General features: G+C 33.5%; 1 protein-coding gene across 8 annotated transcripts in view; it reads right to left on the bottom strand.

Moving 5' to 3' along the window:
• The window catches only part of GRIA4 (glutamate ionotropic receptor AMPA type subunit 4), a 357,595-nt gene that overhangs the window by 8,732 nt on the left and 327,356 nt on the right, over nucleotides 1–21,507 (bottom strand). For 4 of the 8 annotated variants that reach the window (XM_076002474.1, XM_012748747.3, XM_012748749.2 and 1 more), the window contains one exon: nucleotides 1,797–1,911. In XM_076002474.1, coding sequence (XP_075858589.1) covers nucleotides 1,797–1,911 — 115 coding nt within the window. Of the gene's footprint in view, nucleotides 1–1,796; nucleotides 1,912–7,819; nucleotides 7,935–21,507 lie in introns of all 8 variants that reach the window. The other 4 variants (XM_012748745.2, XM_012748748.3, XM_076002473.1 and 1 more) reach the window with 1 other exon arrangement.

The raw sequence follows: 21,507 nt of genomic DNA, 5'->3' as shown, positions 1-21,507 counted from the left end.
ATCTAACTCCACATTTCCTACTTGAGGAACTAAGGGTCTTTAAACTAGTAGTCTCACATTTTGTTCATCATTACTTTAACAAATATATGCAAATAATGTGCTAGAGTACACATTATTTGTTCTTTCAGTTACATCTATAAGGGAAAGCTCATGTAAATGTCACTTTTGCATATTATATGTTATTTAGAAATAACTACTAATATATATGCATAACATGTAGGTGTTAAGCACATTTTTTTTGGTAACTTTTAAAAATACATAAATTACCATGGTCAATTGAGAAATAAATTATTTATGTATGGACAAATTTATAATTATTTTTATTGATTTAAAAATACAATTCCATTCCCTCTTAAAAATGCTCAATCAATTAATATTTTAGGCATACTCTTTTTCAGAGCTTCAGTTTACATATTGTCTCACAATAAATCCAGAATAGTCAAGTATATGACTGGAAGTAAAATTGTAACAAGAATTTAAAATTTTTTCATAAATATTAGATAGGTTTATTATAATATATAACATTATACCAAAAAAGTATTTTGCTAGACTACCTAAAGGATGCCCTGTGGCAATCATCTTCTCAGCAGTATATTTTATGCAAAATGAAGGCCCTAAAATAGCTTTATTAGGAGAATGTTTAATTTAAAAATGCACTATATATACTGTCAATGTAGTGAAAACATCAACTGACTAATCCAAAAATTTTAGGGCAACTTCATTTCAAAAATAATCATTCCTTAAGTATTTATGCTTCTCTGACTTTATATCAAGATTTAGGATAAAACTATTTCATTATCTGGCCAAGCTTGTTTCATTCCACTCTGGTTCAAAGGCAGACAAGTTATTAAAATACAGGGATAAGGTCTGAATTGGATCCATTAACCTTAGTTTGTCTTCTTAAATCAGCTGAGGCTCTCCTATTTAAAGTAGTCACTTGTTTAATGTCTTAGAATAACCAATAATTTGTTTTATTTCTAGAAGAAGATACAGAAAAAATAAGAGAATTCCAAGAATCTTCAACTATGGCTTTCAGGCACTGTTATTATATTAATTTGTGTAGATATTTAGATTCACTGATAAACTTATTTTTTTTCTTTAGGATAAAAATATAACTCTTTTTATGCTACTTTGATTTGTACTCAACAAATTAGGCCTACAGGTTTCTGCATGGTTTCAAAAAGAATTTATGATTAAGAGATATTAGAAATTGAGGATATTATTCATAAACATTGACTTATTAAAATAATTTCATTTGGGGGAGTAGAATTGGAAGGTCACTCTGTTTACCTCAACACAGGAGCCTCTTCAAACTAAAGTGGAATGCTTGGCAATTTAGTGACCAAAGCCTCAACTGAATAAGCATCTATTTATTATTTAGAATCTTTTCTTTTTCTGAATGACTACTATTCAATTTCCCATTTCCTGTTTTGAGAATACATCAGTTCTCAAAATAATACGATTTCCTGTTCTTTGCCTCCGAAACAAAAACCTAACCACCAAACACTACTTTTATTAGTGGTACGTAAGTTTGAGAATAATATAAGGAATATTATTTTATAGATTTTTGCAGTTAATGTAAGTTTATTTAAAAGCCTTGATATTGGGGAGCAGGTTGCAATTTCCTTAAAGGACAGTCCTCGAGGGTTGAAATTTATGACATTAGCTTTTAATTTAGGCAGTGGCTGAGTGTATAGGGAAATGTTCAGTTTTTATTATTCCCGTATACTTTTGACAATTGCTCCCGTTTACTGCTTTGTGAACACAAGAGAAGGCCCCGAACTGCAGCGACTGACCTTGCTTCCAGAGTCCTTGGGTCCACATTCACCTTTATCGTACCACCATTTGTTTTTCAGCTTGTCTAAGACGCCTGCCTCACTGAGTTTCAAAACGGCAAGGTTTACAGGAGTTCTTCACGTGGAAAATAACATAAATAACATTATATATGTTATTTTATGTTATTCAAGTAAAACTACATTAGAATCGCATGGCAAAGTGACAGAGCAGAGGCCACAGTAGGTGTTATGTCTCGTACTGTAGGCCCAGGTTTAGACTCAGACATAAAACTGGGGCCTGCTCCATCGCTTTAGGTAACAGGCACATACTGCTCGGGAGGATGCTTAAATAAAAGGTATGCAATTACTGTGAATCCAAAACTATTGGCGTTGGTTGGGTTTCTTGAACATATACAATTTTCCACGCCTAAATGTGGAGTTCATTCAAAATCCAGATGCTTCCCTCCTCCCCCTTTCAAAACTAAACAAGTGGCTGCAAGGTTGACAGGCTTTAATAGAAGCTAGATAGGACTGGTTTCATTTCTTGTACGTATCATGATTCAGCTGGTGGGATTTTACTTTATGCTGCAAAAGTATGTCCACAGTTTTCATTGTTAAATTGACTCTCTAACCACTTTCATCCAAGACCTACAAGGAGTGTGATTTCAGTGTCATAAAAGGCCACCCCATGCAGGGGAAGGTCCTCATGAGACAAATATGTAAATCGTTGTTTTAAAGAATAAGCCTATGCTGATATTTTCCTTCTGAAATTGCAGTATTTAGCATAAATAATATTGCCAGAGCAACTGTCATTTATCTTGAGTCTACCATATCAATATACTTTAAGAACAAGGCGAAGTGTCCTATAATAATTCTATCTACAAATAAATGACAGGTTAGAGGTAACTAAGATTTTTCTGAATAGACCAACTCTTCCTATGTTAAAGTCCTATTTTTCTTCTTTACCATCTTTGATTCCTTCAGCAGTAAATATTGTACAAGGAGTCTCAGGGAGGAAGATGTCAGTTACTACCCAGCATCAATATTCTGAAGAATTTAAGAATTCTTCCAGTTTTCATTGCCATATTATAGTATGAAAGCTGAGAAGATGGATGAGAAGCAGTAACTCCTAGGATCTTTGGCTGTTATTGTTTTTGTGTTTGTTTGGTTGGCTTTTTGTCTCTATTTATACAGACATCTAGGGACAGATTTGTTACATTCCTCTGGACATTTCTAAGACTGCCATAGTCATTTTGCCTGGCTGTATTTCCCAATGCCTGACTTCTTCTAGGAAATGTTGAGTAGATTTGGAGCAACACAGCATGTAGCAGATTGGTTGCCATGGAATTCATTCCATAAACCTATCTACACAATTAAAAAATGCATTAATAATGATGGTGATAATGATAGCTAATTGAGCACTTATTATGTATCAGGCACTATTAAAAGCATTTTATATGTTTGCTAGTACTCACATTTTACAAATGAGGAAACCAAGGCACAGAGAGCTTAATTCATCTACTCATACAGCTTGGCAGCAGTTTAATCAGGATTTGTGATAGTCTGACTTCATAGCTTGTGCAATTAATAATATTAATAACAGAAGACTCAGGAAATGAGATTTCTAGTTAATTGCGTTTTCTGTGTAACAGTCAAACTAAAACCCATTTTTATTGTGCTGCTTTAAAAATTTTTCTAAAATATACATTTTTCTTTTTGTTTATATGATTTCTGAATACAATTTAAATTTTGTATAAATGTAAGATTTTTACTACAGGTTCATTGTTCCATTGAAGAAGAAATATGCATTTTCCATGACCCTAGAATATTATGCTGGTTTTTGGATTAAAATCTTACATAAGCATGATTTAACACTTTCTACTAAAAGCTTGAGTTTGGGGGTGGGGTGAGGATTATGTTAATTTAGCCCCAGTTCATCTAGGTTTTTACTCCATTTATGAAGTGATTGTTATAAAACTACACCTGTAGGTTGACTGGTAAACTGTGAAGTCCTTGAGAGCAGAAGTCACATCTCATTCATCTTTGAAAAACAGTATTTTCCAGAGTATCTGACTCAGAGTAGACACTCTATAATGTAGCTGCATTTAAATTATTTTGAATCCAGAGCAAGATTTTTCATTAAATTGATCCTCTAAGGGTCTTTAGGTCCTCAAAGCATTTCTAACACATGTATAGATGAATGACATTAGCCTATACTGCAGTTCTTGAATGAGGTGGGCTGGGACAAGGAAGGAGGACTTAGTGCTGGAAAGAAGAGGAAAAGAAAGCAGAGAGTCTCCTACAAGTTTCTTCCAGAAGGGACACTTGAAGGCAAAATCATGGATTAGATGAAGACTACCTTTGGCTTCTCTTTCTCCCTTCTTAAGGTACTCTTTTCCCAGCCCCTTCCTCTTTCCTCTGGCTTCTTTATCCTTTTTGCTGTTCACTTCAGTACCTGGGTTTTAGAGGCTAAGATTAGATTAGCATTTTGAATATAAGATTTTATTATTAACCATACTTAATGTTCAACTAGCGGAATATTAGAACAAAGAATTCATTACTGAAAGAGTCCTCCAAGGGCTAGCTTCCCTTCATGGTTTTTTTTTATAACATTGTTTCCTGTTTATGAATGCATGTTTTCTGCACTAATCCTTTTATTCTTGCACTGGTTTTCATGGCCGTGGTGAAGGGGAATAGATCATTTGTAAGTATAACATATAACAAAGGCAGCAATGGTCTGTATTCTTCAAAGTGCCAAATTAAATAACTGGAATTGTGTGTTCAAATATAATTCCTAAAGAAAACATTATTTGATAATCACACCTACAAAGTTATTTTTATATGAATATCCACTTCCATGAGTATGCATATTATATATATATATAATAGAAGGAAAATAAAGACAAAATAAACAGAAGAAAATAATTTTATAGCTATTATGTTCTATGGGTGATCCATGGTTACAGGCATTGCCAAAATCTCCAGCTAGAACCAGAATTAAACAACTCACATAAAAATTCACATAAAAGTCTGGGTATGGTTTGTGCTTAGACTAAACCATATTAGATTAATATCAAAGGGAAAATCAGTGTTAGCCATTATAGTCAATATTTTAAATAGGTTCATTGTCAATTAATAAATTTCTGTTATTGTATTCACAAGAACGAGTATGAATTCTTACGCCCATAACAAAAAGGACCACATTGCACTAATGTTAACATTACCTAAGGATCAAGTTTTCAAACAAACGAATTTGTATCTCCCAGATCATGCCTTTCTGCTTTAATATATTTCATTTCAGATGCAGGACCCTGTTGCTCATGTCTTTTTTTAAATTTTTATGTTTCAATTTGAAGCCTCCTGGCCAAGAACGGACATAATCAGAACTGCATAGCACTGGGAAGGGCTGTCAGGTGAGCAGGGATGCTCATTACTGCTTTGGGGTATGACGGGGAAGCTGCCACAGGGATGCCTAACGCTTCAGTTGTTGATTATTTTAAATCATAAGCTTCTTGAGGGAAAGGACAGTGGTTTTTTTTTCTACATTGCTACTGACCAGCACATTGCTCCATTAAAGCAGAAGTTTGAAACTTCCCTGCTCAATGGGTGGCTGGAAAGGTCTCCCTGGTTACAATCCTGTGAATGACAGATGAGTCAGTTGTCTCCTCACGGGAACCTTTTCATGTGTGGTACAGGTTTCCTCTTCCATTCTCCCTCCCCCACCCCCCACTCCATTAGATGAACCACTGTTAGATGAACTAGTGTTCTCCTACTAAAAGATTCTGTATTTGAAAATCAAGTAAGTCAGGATTTCGGCATGTTTGTGCTGAGCCCTCTGTGTCTTTTTCCTCCTACACTGCATTGGCCATGTTTATTTAATCTCTTCTGCTTTGGTTTCACACTCAACAAAGGCTGTGGAGCCATCTGTGTTCCTCATGTCAGTAGTTTTCCACTTATTTTACCTCTTTTGATGAAGATCAGGCCACATGGGAGGGGCAAGATAAGTTTACAAAGAAAATCAGTCACCTGAAGAAGGTACAAAATGAAAACAAAAAAGCAATTTACTTTGATCTAAGTTGGGTCAGGCCATTTTAAAATGTCATCTTTTATTGCAAACTCAGAGTTGAGTATCATTAACATTTAGATTGCAACAACTTATTGTTTTGGTGGTAAACCTCACACCAATATATAACTTATTTGAATTTATTTTTTGGTATAAAAACAAAATTCTTGAGGAAAAATAGAGCATACTGTAATTTCATTTTGGGAGAGCACTTTATGTTACTTTTTATAACATTTTGGAAAACTACTTGTTAAAATCTGAAATAACATTTATTCTAAAACATTTTGTAGTTCATGTGTGGCGAAAGTAATATACCCCATAACTGTAAGGACAAGCAATTTGATTTTAGAAACTGCAAGGCTAGATTCATATTTATTCTTTTGGACAACAAGTATTTACTGAGTTCATTATGTACCAAACAATGTGTTGGATATAAGTTGATTAAATCTGACTGAGTTGTCCAGTCCATCTAAAAAAATTAAAATGATTTTGGTTACATAGATTTTTTTTTCCCAATATATATACATTTCTGTTATGCTTGTTTATTTTTCTTTGGAAAGAGTCTTTAATGTACACTAAAATGAGACTTCATTATTTATATTTGTAGAAAATTTTATCTGAGTTTTATTTACCAGTGTTATACTTCTCTTATATGTGTGATAAAAATAAAAATTTGAAAACAACATTTTTCTAATGGAATAGAATATCTTTGTTTTTATTTTCTCTGGTGCTTTTATAGGACATTTTCTGGTATTTCCAGAGGAATGCTAGATTATTAGGATAAACTTGGATAAGTTTCTCTGCATATATATATATGCACATATTTATTTATTTTTATATGTTTATGAAAACTGTCAGAAATTCCAAGCAAGTTGAGGATCCAAAATATATAACAAGTTTCATGCTCCTTAAGAGGGTGCCTATAACTGAGGCAAAGTTTATCCTTCCTCCTCCTGTTATAGTGGTGGCTGTTAGGTGGTAACATGTAAGTGAGCTCAGTTTGAAAGGATTTTTAGATCAGGGTCTGGGAAAGGTAATGGCAGCCTTCCTGACGGCCACTTCCTGAAAACAGAGCACTAGTCTCTGGGTTAGGTGGCCAAATGAAAGGACTTACAGCCCAGTGAAGGACCTGAAGATAGGCAGGATTTCTTGTTTTGGATAATTTTCTAGATTTCAAAACAAAGGCAAGAGTGTACACTTTAAAATTTTCATTATTCTTACATACCAACTGAAGATAGAGTTTTCCCATCTGTGGATTTTCTTTACGTCTATAAACACTGAGACATAGTGAAGAAAGGTTCTGCAACCGTAGTTAATATATTCTGTTAATTGTATATCTTTTTTATTCTTTAGACACTGCTTAGAAATTTGAACACATATTATGAGACTGAAGATATGATGTAAATGAAGACCAAGCCGAGTTGATCTTGTTTTAGTAGCCTGGTTATTTTGCAATTTGATCCATTTATGGAGAGCTAAAAATATCTAGTGCATACGACTATCTTTGATTTGTTATTTAACTTTAACAGAAGCCTGAGAGTTTTAGATGGAGAAAGTTTTCTGGTTGGTCTTCTAGATGGGTCTTGGTGGAGTTAGGTTATTGCTGTTACTTAAATAGTGAAGAAAACAAAACAGACTTACCCTCTCTGTTCTCTCCCCTCGCTTCACTGAATTGCTCTTTCAGAAACTTGCATCCCTTCCTACTTTCCAAAACCAAGGTTCACAGGACTGTGATGTCCGATCCACAGGCTCTTCAAAGCCAGATCTTTTCAGTGACTATTTTCATTAGGTTTGTTCATGTGCCACCAAATTGATAATGGTTGCAAATATTTTTGCGTTGACAGTAATTGCATACTTATGTTTGTGAGGGGACTTGACTAGCAATGCGACTGGTATCAGTAGGTCCAAACCATAGTCTCCCAGCAGATGCACCTATTACTTTACATACTGTTTACCCGCTTTTGGTGACATTGAGGCTAACCTTGGAGTCACCTCCCCCGCTGCCACATTCTCCTTTGTCGTACCACCATTTGTTTTTCAATTTGTCCAAGAGGCCTTGTTCATTCAGTTTTAAAACTGCGAGGTTAACAGCATTTCTTGAAACGATAAAACATATTTTGTAAGAAACTGCACAGCTGTTAAGATATTAGAAGGAATGAGGACTTAAGCTCTTTTATAAGCTTCTCCCAGACGCTAAATAAACCTCTCATTTTGCCATCCTGCAGCCCCTTCCACCAGAGTCCAAACCAAAGGCAATTGTAACTAATTCCAAACGTATTAAACATGCAGTATTTGGTGCTCTTCACTTTTATAGTTCATTTATTGTCAAATAACTGATCTCATCATCAACCAATTACATGGTATTTTTTTTTTTTGCAAAACAGTAATAAACTTGAATTTACTAGTAATTGAGAAAGAATTGTGTGTTGAATTCCTTTGCCGCTAAGAATGTCAACAACTCAAAAGAGACTGAAATGAAAATTCATTCCCAGAAGGAAAAACAAAATGGCATAAACAAACCAACAAACCAGCCACTGATTTTTGAGTACTGATTTCCTAACAGCAAAGAGTATGGCTTAATCATTAGTCCCTTTATTATTTGTGTGGGTTTGGTTTGTTTGTTTGATTTAAGTAGTCTCCAGAATCTAGGATTTCCAGGTCAGTTCAGTTTCATGGGCTGGAAGTCACAGGATAGCAGCAGAAAAGGTTTTGTATCTAAATTTTGTGTTGATTTTAAAAGGCATTGGATGCTATGTAGAAATTAGGATCACATATCCAATTTGACTGCTTAAATTAAGTAATTAAGCCCCAGGAAGTCATGCGGCATATGATATGGACTTTGCAAACAAACACTCTAGATTAGATTGCCTCCATGTTTATCTCTTTAGGGGTACAGGGGAAGAATATTGTAATTATTCTCCAAGAGGAATAAAAAATATGTCATGGGCTTTTGCCTTCCATGCATTTGGTTTCTTTCCTGTTTTCAAGTTATAGTTTTTCAATGACCCATGAACTGTTTCAAGAGGTTTTTACATTGTTTAATGAAATTTCTGTTAAATCTAAGGAGTAGATTATATATTGAGGGAATGTAGTTTGTGTTATGCTATTTGATAAGCACTGAGTTTGGTGATTATTTAATGCCAAATCAGTTATAGATAAAAGAAAACAACAATATTAAATAGCCTTTGAACACTGATTTGCAAATGAAATGACATTTAGTGGACTAATAAAAAATGTTGCATGTTTTGCCATTAATCAGCTAATGAAAGTGTTTCTTCTCTTAACAAGTTTGGGTAATATTTCAGGTAAACAATGTGCTTTTCTACTGTTGTGAGGGTCTGATCCAGTTAGAGGGTAAACAGTTCTCATAAGTAAACCACATAATTTGGGAGTATTAACTCTTCTTAAGGGTTAGACTGCCCATTTGCTAAATGCTAATTAAATAATTAGCTGTTCCTATGTTTTCAAGTAAATGCCATATTGGTGGTATAAAATAATTAATATGCTTTCTAAAGTGAATAGTATCAGTTCGTCAGTTTAATAACCAAAAGGAACTGATTGAAATGTAGGAGTGAATAAATATTCAGTGATGACAGAGACATCTATTAAAAAAAATTCTGTTGGGAGAAAGGAATCATTTTAACTTATTTTGTGTCTACAAGAAACTATATTTTTCTTTCAGTGAATTAAAGCTAACTACTAAAATTTCTATTTTGGAGAAAATTACTTCTATAACCCACTTTACTTTAGATTTAATCATTCATATTAGATTTTTAAAAATGAAGTGGTATTCCAATTATTTTATATGTTGGTTTAGACCATTCCTTTGATAAAACTAAAATCATTTCATGAGAGGGTTATTTAACAGGGTTATTAGCCATATCCAAAGACAGTTTCACAGCACAATAGAAACAAAAAAGCAAAATAAAGGAATGAATAAGGAAAAAACGCCTTTAGGTTGAGAAAATTCTTTGGAATCAAGCCTTCTACAAAATTATTCTAAGACATTGTCTTTCTAATACCATCTATAGGCCATGTAAAAAACAGTTTAGTTTCACACTGCTATCCATATGTGTGTGTGTGTGTGTACGCGTGTGTGTATTTGGTTGATATTATACATTTGACCAATAGTTAAGTCACTGCCTACTTCACCACAAATCCATGTTTTCCTTCCAGAAACCTGTGATCTCTCAATAAAGTCTACTTTATACCATCATATATGAAGTTTACATTTCTTTAATGATGCATAGCAGAGGCACTTTGTAATTAGTATTTGGAGATAGTCTTTAGTATTTCAAGATTTCTTTGCGTGTAAAAAATGACTTATTTTCTATGATTATCTGACTAAGGATGTAATTTCCTCATATAACACGTTTAGGTCTAAAGGCCCTTCTTGGATTGCTATTTAAACTTCAACATACACCACGTATATAATGACCATTTGGACATCTGTCCTATTTTATGGAGTGAATCACTTCTACATGTTGTTAATAATAAGAATTGTCACATGACTTTTTAAAAAATATATCAAGTTTCTTCACTCATTTTCCTAGCCTAGGTTGAAAAGTACTTTTTATCCAGCCACAAAAGAAAAAGGAACCCTGCAGGGGTAATATTAGCAAACATGGCTAAGGAGGTTATAAGAAGTCAGACAAATGAGGGATGTAGAAAGCAGATACTTGCTGCAACAAATTTATTATTGTTTTGAAATCCCTTTAAACATTTGAGATGTAGACTTCAAAATCAATGTCAGAAACTCATATTGATTATGAGGGATATTCTTGCCATGATTAAGCATCAGAGAAGCTGTAATTGTGATCTGCTGAGCAGATAAGAGATAGAAAAATATTATGAGGTATTTCTTTTATTAATTATTCCTTTTATTGTATTAAATGCAGCTTTTACAGGAAAAATTCAATTGAAATAGATCGTTTTCCATTTAAAAATGGAAGGAAAAGAAAATATAACAGTAATTGACCACATTTTTGCTGGATGTGTAAACCACATTGGAGAACCAGGGGTGTTGACAATAATTTTTCATAGACTGAAATAGGACCCAGGTAACTTATTTTCCTTTGCCTTTTATTCCTCGAGGGAAGTCTAGGTAAGAAAAACTTCTCCAAATAGCTTTTTTTCATAGTAGTGAGATGATGGGGAATTTTATTTAGGGCTGGAATAAAAATGCTCACCTGATCAAATTCCAGGACCACTGAAAAACTTCTAAAGGTTTTTATTTCTGGAATTTCCTTCAATCAAATTAGATTTTAGATTATGAAAATCCATACTTCACTGCCCTAGCATCTGGGACCCATTTTTGTCAATGAGAATTATGTTGAAATGCCACATTGAAAAAAAGCTTTAGAAGGGAACTAACACATGTAAACTTTTTAAATTTATTAATTTTGGGTAAATTAATCTAATGCTAAGTAAGTTTTTTTTTTTTTGCAAAAAAACATGCTTAATCCAGGCTAAGACATTTATCTCTTACTCTTTACCCTTTCGTAAATAACTTATCACTAAAATCTATCGAGTTGGATATGCTTCTTGCTTACTTTTATGCCTTACTCATTATATTTACTTCTAGACCATATTTCTTATAGTGTAATTTCTCTGTTGGTGAGGTATTAAAGTATACATCTGATCATATTTCTACCTAAGAAAATGGGGCAAATTTTAAAAGCTTAAGTATTTTTATGATTTCTTGGATTTTTAAATATTATTATAAAGGACTTATGATACAAACCCTTAGGCAGGATATTCACAAACAGGATATGATACAAACCCTTAGGCAGCACATATAGTTTGTAGAATAAATATAATAATTTGCAATATTATCTTTAGTCTGGTTAAAACACATTCAATTCCATCTTCCTAGGATGACCATTTTATTATTGGTTATTGATGTCAAAAGTGTATGGATTTAATGCAGTTTATTTGTCTTAACTACTGTGTAATGGTGCTAGTACTGTGTTATTCTTATAAGACATCCATTAGTTACACAGGTTGAATATCCCTAATGAAAATCTGAAATCTGAAATGCTCCAAAATCTGAGTGCTGACCTGATGCTCAAAGGAAATGCTCATTGGGGCATTTTGGATTTTCAGATTAAGAATGCTAAACAGCGGTGTCTCACACCTGTAATCCTAGCACTCTGGGAGGCTGAGGGGGGCAGACTGCTCGAGGTCAGGGGTTCGAAGCCAGCCTGAGCAAGAGCGAGACCCCGTCTCTACTATAAATAGAAAGAAATTAATTGGCTAACTAATATATATAGAAAAAATTAGCCGGGCATGGTGGCGCATGCCTGTAGTCCCAGCTACTCGGGAGGCTGAGGCAGGAGGATTGCTTGAGCCCAGGAGTTTGAGGTTGCTGTGAGCTAGGCTGACGCCACGGCACTCACTCTAGCCTGGGCAACAAAGCGAGACTCTGTCTCTAAAAAAAAAAAAAAAAAAAAAAAAGAAGAAGAAAAAAAAAAGAATGCTAAACAGGTTAAGTATAATGCAAATATTCCAAAATCTGAAAAATATATGAAACTGAAAACACTTGCAGGGCCCCAAGCATTCTGGATCAGGGATACTCAACCTGTGTATACATGAGAAAGTTTCCTTAATTTTAGGTCTATGATCTCTTCACTGAGTGCTCTATTCCTACTATACCCTCTATAAATTTTAAATATCAAGTGTTAAAATGTCCAGAATATTTACCTGAATGAGTCTGGGAATTATTTTTATAGTCCTCAATAAATCTTAATAAAGTTTTGAAAAACTTAAAAAAATTATATGACTCAACAACAAAGTGTGTAAAAAGAAATCGTGTAAAGAATTATGTAAAGAAATGAGAAAATTTCTTTAAATCAGCAGAGGACATTGATAGATAATTTATGCAGGAAGAAATACAAATCATATAAAAATGATTCAATCTTACTTGGAATTAAACTAATGTGAATTAAAGCAATGCAAATTCATTCCTTGCCATTCATACTAGGAGAGATAAAAGTAAAGATAATGCTCAATATTAGTCAAGGATTTAATAAAATGGGCATTCTCATAAGCTGATGATAGAATTAAAAACTGGACAGAAAATATTAAAAGTTGATTTTATACAACTAAATCTTTAAAACAATTCTTACCCTTGATCCAGTAATTCCCCTCTGGGGAATCAATTCTAAGAAATTAATCAAAGATGTTGCTAAAGTAATTTATGATAAATCTCATAGTATATTTATATAACGAAACAGTGAAAGCAATCTACATATCCAAAAGAAAGAGAGATTAAGTAGATTTTGGTCCACACCAGTGGGTATCAAGCTTGATTTGAGTACCAGAACTACTTATTATAAATACAGATGCTCCAGTCTAACCTCTCTGTATCTGGTTCTTCTAAATTGAGGGCACCATATGTTACAAATCTCCTGAGGTGGCAGTATTGATAAGCACCAATAATCCATATGATTGATATTTTATAACCATTAAAATTTTTTAATGACAAGAGGAAATGCTTATAGTATAATGCTTATAGTATAATGCTTATAGTATAATGTTGAGTAGAAAAAAGAAATTTGTATATTCATTATGATTACAGTATGAGAGTAAGCTACATACATACTTAATGAAAAAATTTGGAAGAAAATACAACAAATTACTGTCTCTGGGTGGAGGAATTATGATTGATTTGGATTGTATTTTTTTAAAATAGAGACTGGGGTCTTGCTAAGTTGTCCAGGCTGGCCTTGATCTCATGGCCTCTAGTAATCTTGCTGCTCAGCATTCTAAGTAGCTAGGAGTATGGGTGCAAGCTGCCATGTTTAGTTTATACTTCCTCACCCACTCCATATTTTCTACAATGGGCAGTGGTACTTTAATAATAAGTAAAAAACAAACAAAAATGCTTTATATTATTTTATAATATAATGCCTTACAGAATTGTTTGATTCAAGCCAAAATATAAATTCTATTTTGGATCAAATAAAATTTGAGGAAGAGGTAGAATGTAGGAGTTATTTTTAAGGATCTCAGAAAAATATTCATTGTTCCTGATTATGTGGTTTGCCTTGGTCCACTTGGTTTTGTGCCTCTGGTCACAGGCTTGAGGACATGTGATGTATCTGGCTCCTACAAAGCTCTACTTTATTTGATGGGGGGCAGGTCAGGTAGAGAAGTATGAGTAACGCATCCATTAGCAGACATACCCCATCAGATCGGATCTACAGGATGTTAATAGAACTCTGTGTCCTGGAGCGAACACTTGCTGTTTCACACATATTTACATAGACAAGGTGAGTCTTTTCCCTTAGGCCAAATTAAATGAATTTGACTGTGAATAGGATTGAATCCTGCTAAGTGGGCCATTTAAAAAAGAAAAAGTATATGTCCCTGTTTTTAGAAAAAGAGATCCTATGCATAGCAACTATGTTCTTTCCCAAACAAGCATTAGAGACCCTAAGAAAAAGTCTTTTTTCTTTGGATTTTTCTTTTTTTTGCAGGAATTAAAAAAGATGCAATTTATTTTTATCTTCCATTTGACTACATATTTACTATATCCCTTTCTTGAAATCAAACTAAAATTCCAGATTGGAAAACTCCTTTGATTTAAACTTCATTATGCAACACATATTTGTGTGTGTATATAAACATACGCTCACATACACACACATATATACACTAAAATTTTTGCAGCACTACTGTAACAAAAAAGTAATTTCATAAAAAATGAATAAATAACTCTGTATAGACTATTCATTCTGTTATTAATTGATGGCTGCATTGTCAATAATGTCACAAGAGGTGCATGCGTGAAAGCATATTCCACATAGCAAGAAGAGATAGGTAGGGAAGAGCAAATATCACATTGGATTTACTTCTTGTAGTTTAATTAATGATGTTTCCCAAATAAAGCTAGGTGGAGCAAGTTAGCAGAAAAACAGAATTTACAACAAACCTCAGAACTTTGCATCACGTCAATGAATCATCAACTGAGAAAAATAACTATTTTATTAATCAGGAAAATATAAAAAGTAAATAAAAATCAGTATGCTGTCAAATGACAAAGAGTTAAGAGATAAATGTGTCTGGTCTTAAGGAAAGGCATTTACATTCACAGTTCTAGCCTTTATCACCTAGTGAGGCCTGGAAGAGTACCCAGTTCTAAGCATTATCAATGCTCCACTAAGTTTTCAATTTAATTTGTAGCTGTGCTATTACTTTTCTTCCCAAATTATTCCTTCCAGTAGACAAGCACAAGGCTCTTTTTGCTTTATTGGATTTGTGCACTCATTTCCAAAGGCAGAATTTGGGCTAAATTGCTGTACACATAGATGGAAAAAGTTTTTAGAAAAGATATTAAATTTTCACTCCAGTTTGCTTATGCAGTGACAAGTAAGATTTGCATAAAATGGCGCTATCGAGTAATTATTGATTTATTGTTCCTAAGCAGTTAGGAATTGATCAATAATTTAATATTAAAACTAGGAGGGAAACATTTTTTGTAAGTGGAGAGACAATTCAGATCCAGCATGATTTATGATGAGCATTTGAAAACCCACTTTGATAAGGAGGAAGTTAGTGTCTTTGCTTTGGATTTGGATAACGTATATGTAAGTTAGTATGGAGACCATGTATTTCATATTCCAAGCTGAGCCAAAAAGAAGTGAACAAATTAAGTAGATACTGACTAAAATTCCAACAACTGTCTCTAAATTGCATGTTCTTTGGAATTTGCATGACTCATTCCTACCTGAGAACTGGGTCTGAAGAATGTTATTCCTTGAAGGAGCTTTGTGATCTTTGTGAAAGTGTCCACCAGTAATTTAGTCAGAGCATCAGCTAGGGATTGTGATAAATGGGAATTTTAATTAATTTTTAGTGTTGAGGTTTTTTTTTTTTTTGGCAATCTTTACAAATATTTCATGCCATTTAGCTTCATGATTTTGTCAATTTTAGGTCACAGAGTAGAATTTTCTAACCTATATTGGGTCACAGACCTCTTTTAGAATCTGATGGAAGCTATAGATACTTTCTCAGGGAAAATGCACAGATGTATAAAGCCATAGACTGGCATACGGTTGTTGTAGGGGGTCCACAGACCTTGGAAGGGCCATCATGAACGTGGCTCAAAAAATCTGTTCTAGATTATAATATTTATTTTAAAATTAATTCATGATGATTTTCATTATGTCTATCAAAGGTAAGAGAAACAAAAACATTTTTATGGTGCATGGTAGCTCAGAATTTTAATAGAAAAGGGGTTTCAGACTGATTTGTTGAGAAGGGCTTTTCCAAGATATCGGCCTCAATCTGTGATCATTCTGCAAACACATAATGTGTGGGACATTTTTAGACTATATGGAACCAATAAAAACTTTAAAAAAAACTGCAGAAAGATGCTTTTAGCTACACTTACATAACATTGACAAAATGTCAATTATTCCTATTAAATAACATACATTTCATTTTATTTGAGGTGGCCTTGGGGTGCTATTTGAGATTATATGTGAGAAAGTCCCTTGCTGTTATCGCTACCCATGATCACATCATACAAAGCTTTGTTTCAAGATGAGACCACAGCTACCTAAATTGTGAAGGACTTCAAGTTATCCATCTGAATATCATCTGCTTTTCAAATTGCAGTCATTATTATTCTAAAGTAAATTTACTTTATTGCTAAAGTAAATGTCTAAAATATAAGAACTGGTCTCTATCATACAAATAGCATGTGAGCTGTTCAACAGGACGGTGCCCTTCCTGCAGGTGCCTTGCCTGGACTGTGCTTTGCTGTGTGCACTCTGCCCTCATCCCTGGTTTTGAATTCCTTCATCTCCTTATATGATTTCCGGAATTCTAAACCATTCCATGGACCATGGATCATGTATACTTTCTGTTCTTTGCAGACTCCTAAAAACTTTCATCAATGGCTTTAAAGACAGAATCCTAGAACTTTTTAGTCAAAATGTGGGTTAGAGAATATCTCCAACACTCCTATTTTACAGATGTGGTCACTGGGGCCTAATGAAAGTTAGGTGACTTGTCCATCAAAGCCCAGCTGGGGTGCATGTCTTCTGCTTTCTGGTCCAGTGCTCTTTCTATAGTACTGTGATATCTTTGTTTCCTGTCATCACTCTTTCCTGGTTAGCTAAGCTATTTATTCATACCTTGTAGGGTATTCTAAGAGAAGTTCTCTTTTTCCTCTGAGAAGTTGGTCAGGGCTTGGTAGGGTTTATACCTGATTAAAGCTTTGCAAACTATTTGACTCATAGATTCCCTGCATTAGTAAGGCGGCAACTTCAATCCTCTCAGGATAAGTACTCCTTGAATTGAGAAGAAACTCAAAAAGCAGGTGGTCTTGTGGACTGAACTGATATATATATCCTAAATACCCAATAAGGAAGTGCAGTAGATGATTTTCCTTGAAAAGCAATACCAAGAACCTATAATGATGACTTGATTTAACTAGAGAGCAACATTTATTTTCTCCCAAGGTTAAAATAAGATGTTTAGTTTAATACATACCAAGTTCTTAATGATTTAAATTCTAATCTTTTGGGACATGTAATCTTGGATCCTAAGAACAGCATCATAAGGATGCTCCAGTATAATGAATTAGAAAATTTTACACCAAAGGAACAGAACTGTAAACATAAATACTAAAATAACAGTGCCCATCCACAAAAACTCAATCTCATCTTTGAATTTTTATTTATCTTCCTTTCCTATAATCAATTATCCATTAGGAACTTTTTTTTCTGAAAAATGTCTCTCAAATTTTTATTTTCATTTCTATTACACCGGTCTCACCTTAGTTGAAGCCTTTATCAGCTAAGACCAGATCCATGGGCTCTCTCAATCCATTCTCTGCTACCCGGAGTCAGAATCATCTTTCTTCTCTGCTTGTTTATAGTGCTTTGTCAAAAACCATCACTGACTCGTGATTGCCTCCAAGATAGTATTCTAACTTTTCTGATATGAAAGGCTTCCCAACAATTTTAAAGTATAATTTCATTATATTTTATTGAGCCATTTACTGTGCAAAGTTCTTTATATTCTCATGGAACCCTTAGAACGAACCTATATGGTAGAACTACATGTCCATTTCACAAATGAGGACAGTAAGGCCTAAGGTTGCTGGGCTAGTAAATGGCAAAGGTGGAATTGGAACTTGGGTTTGTCTAACATAAAAGACTAATCTCTTAACCACACTAATCCCCCAAGCAGGCTCTTTCTGCCATTAGCCAGGCTCGTTTCTTTAAAGGCTCAAAGATATTTTATTCAGAATTGACTCCAAACTCATAATAGAACTTTCACCAGGAATTCCTTCTCTCCCTCCACTTAGCCTTTCTAAGTTTCTCATCATTTTCCAGGAATGATTTGGTCATTCAACAAATATTTATCAACTAATACATTGGAACTTTCTTTATGAGATCTTTTCCAGCTATTCTAGATTCCATTTATCTCTCGCTTCCTTAAATTATAACATCTATTATCTGAAGCACTCACATTTGAGTCATGTATTACTTTACAATGTTATCTATGTACATTTTTTCTCCCTCTTGGAGGGTAGCAACTGTGTTTTCTGGTACCTTATGCGGTTCCCAATCTTAATGCAGGGCGAGAAGTATAGTTGGTCTGCAATAACTACATGAGAATTGATGTCAAAGTGAATTAGCTTCAGGTGCTGTTTTGCAAGGAACCCAATAAAGTGAAAGAATAGTGTGTGCTGGACAACGAAAGAGAATGCTTCAACTATGGAAACTAACAGATTTTTGGGAAGATCTGATATGAAGTGTGTTTTAAAACAAAACAGAACAAAGCAAAATACTTCAAATTGTCCATTCAATATTGGCAAGAGGGACATAAAAATATTATTGACACTAGCTGTCTTTGTGCATAATGGCAGACAATTTGGTCTATTGTATAAACAAAATAAAGTATTTCAGCGAGATTATAGATAGGAAAAGTAAAGGGTCATCAATTCACTTTGTGTACGCAGACAAGGAAAGAACACTGGATGATAAAAGCAAATACAACTTTGTTGCTAACATCAAAGGAAATATGATACTCCCAATTTCAAGATAAAAATTATCCATAATTATGTTTTTATAAGTCAATTCTCATCCTATTTAAGTTTAGCCAATAAAACACATCACCTTTGGAAAATTTTTCTGTTACTAAATTTACTACATAGAATAGTATAATTTCATTTTAGAAATTAAAAATTATACTTGTTATCATCAGATATTAAATGTCAACTCTATGTTTGGTTTAAGATTCATTTCTCTGCATATTTTAACATGTATTTAACTCACTAAATATGTCTATTTAAACTTCATATACAAATACTTTAAATTTTCCACCAAATTCCTGAGACTGAAAAAAAAAAAAATCACAGTTTGAATTTTCTTCTTTCAATTAAGGTTTCAGATTCCTTAGAGTAGGCTACTATTTGCTCTTGTAACTTAAAATGTATTCACCTACCTTATTTTTTGGGTTGGATTGTGGTTAGGTGGGACAATAACATAAATAGGAAAAGAAACTTGAGTAATAAAAATAGTGTCTCTCTCAGACTTGTGGAGGGAAGGGGAGGAAATGAGCATTTATTGAAACCTTAAAATCTGTACCCCCATAATATGCCGAAATAAAAAAAAAAAGTGTCTCTTACAGAAATAGGGATTATAGGCTAATGAAAGGAAGCTGTATGAACTTTCCATTCAAAGTTTAGGACTATGATAGGGAGTTAATAACTAGGAAAGCATATGGCTCTTCGGTTACCTTCTGAAAATAGTTGAAGCCTAAGAATTCTAAGACCATGGGTCTTTAAAGATTTTAAGTTTATTTCATTCTAAGAGAAGATATAAAGCTGCTTATCTTGAGAGGAACAAGGATCATAATCATATTTCAAAACAAATCTATTCTTATGTTCATTTTTTAAATCAAACAACTCAAATAGAGAAAAGTAGATAAAAACTGAAAATTCTTAAAATAGTCTCACCTACATTTGTTTTTGTTGGTGTTATGATAATACTAGAATATGGCCTTTTAGTTATTTGCTCCTCGTCAGAAGTTGGGTATATCTTAAGCTACCAGTTTGGACACTTCCACAAACTATCTTTAATATACCTAATAAATTGAGTACAATTAATATAAATCAATACTTTTCACTCCAGTAAGTAACAAAACCAAAAAAAAAAGAAAATATGGTGCTTTCATCTCAATTTCAAGTTATCCAAAAGAACTAAGTCACTGTAGATCTACCAACAATTCTTTTCCTGAGTAAGATTACCATAAAATATTTCATAAGAATTCAAAGTATGCAATAAATCTTCCTGACATAACTAATGTCCATGTAGATATCAACTTCTAACACATAAATAATTCATTAAAAAATATTGTAACAATTTCCTTCTTTCGTATGATTGCTTAGGCAGAGATTCCATAGGTTTTGTATCTTAAAATTTAGAAATGAATAAATCGAGAATGAATAATGTGACTCAAATATATTCAGTACTTTTCACTAAAGGAGTCAGTTAATGAGAAAGTCAAAACTAGCTTTTACCTGACTATCTGACATCAAAATGTGGTATGTGCTAAAAGTTCAGTGCTTAGGTTTCTGGATTTGGTGACCATTATAATATAATTATCTACAAAAATAACACGTGCTGATATTAAAATCATGTTTCTATTTCATATGTGTCCTTTTGTGTATATTACTAATGGCATGACCACTACTGCTCCTGCTCAGATGACAATAGCCTGTAACAAAAATATATCCTTCTGAAATGATTCTCTTTCTTTAAAAGCTCCAACAGTCCAACTTTAAGGTTATGCCAGGCTTTTAAACATATTTGTAACAAAAGGGTAGACCTATATTGCTGAAAGATGATGACTTTTTATTTTCTGGCAACAAATTGCCTGAATTCTCATTCTTTCTGAACATTTTTTTTCTCCTTTCCTAAAATTTCCTTCTTCTTGAGCCCCAAGTGTCTCAGTTACCCTACCCTGAAACTTTTCTAAAATCTACTTGAGTCACACAAGATCTAGCCTCTTTGGAAGGAAATAATAACAAAGAACTATTGCTGGATAGGACATGGAAACTAGTCCCTTGTACAATCCATATGGTCTACCTTTTCTCTAATATTTCAAATACTAGATGCTTTTTTAAATTCTGTCACTTGTTTCTTCTCTTGGGGTCTCCTCTATGGAAGGACCAATTTGAAACAGAGTATTAAAGGCAGGAAATGCTGATTTCCAAGGACAACAGCACAAAACGAGAGGTTACCATATAGACCATTAAAAGCTATCTAAAAAAGGCCTGGGAAGAGGGTATGTAACATGGAGAAATAATGCTCAAGATAGTATTTTCTTTCTTTCCTTTTATTTTTCTAACCACAGTTTTCATACAGTGCCTTAAAAACTATCAAGTCTATACTTCTTCAGATCAGAAGTCCAGCCTGATCATACTTCCAAACACGTATCATTAAAAATATACCAGCTTTTTTTTCATTAAAATGTCTAAGAAATGATATATTTCTCTAGAAACTCTTGGGATTTTAGTTTTAATATTTTTGTGACCGCTTATCCATTATGATTTGATTGACAGTAACTATGTGTATTCTACCTATAGAGAAATTAATAACTGATTTCCTAAGGCCTATGCCTAATGGAAGACTGATACTAATATTT

This window comes from Microcebus murinus, chromosome 4 (assembly GCF_040939455.1).
Source record: "Microcebus murinus isolate Inina chromosome 4, M.murinus_Inina_mat1.0, whole genome shotgun sequence".
Lineage (NCBI taxonomy): Eukaryota > Metazoa > Chordata > Mammalia > Primates > Cheirogaleidae > Microcebus > Microcebus murinus.
This window is presented reverse-complemented; position numbering and strand designations above follow the sequence as displayed.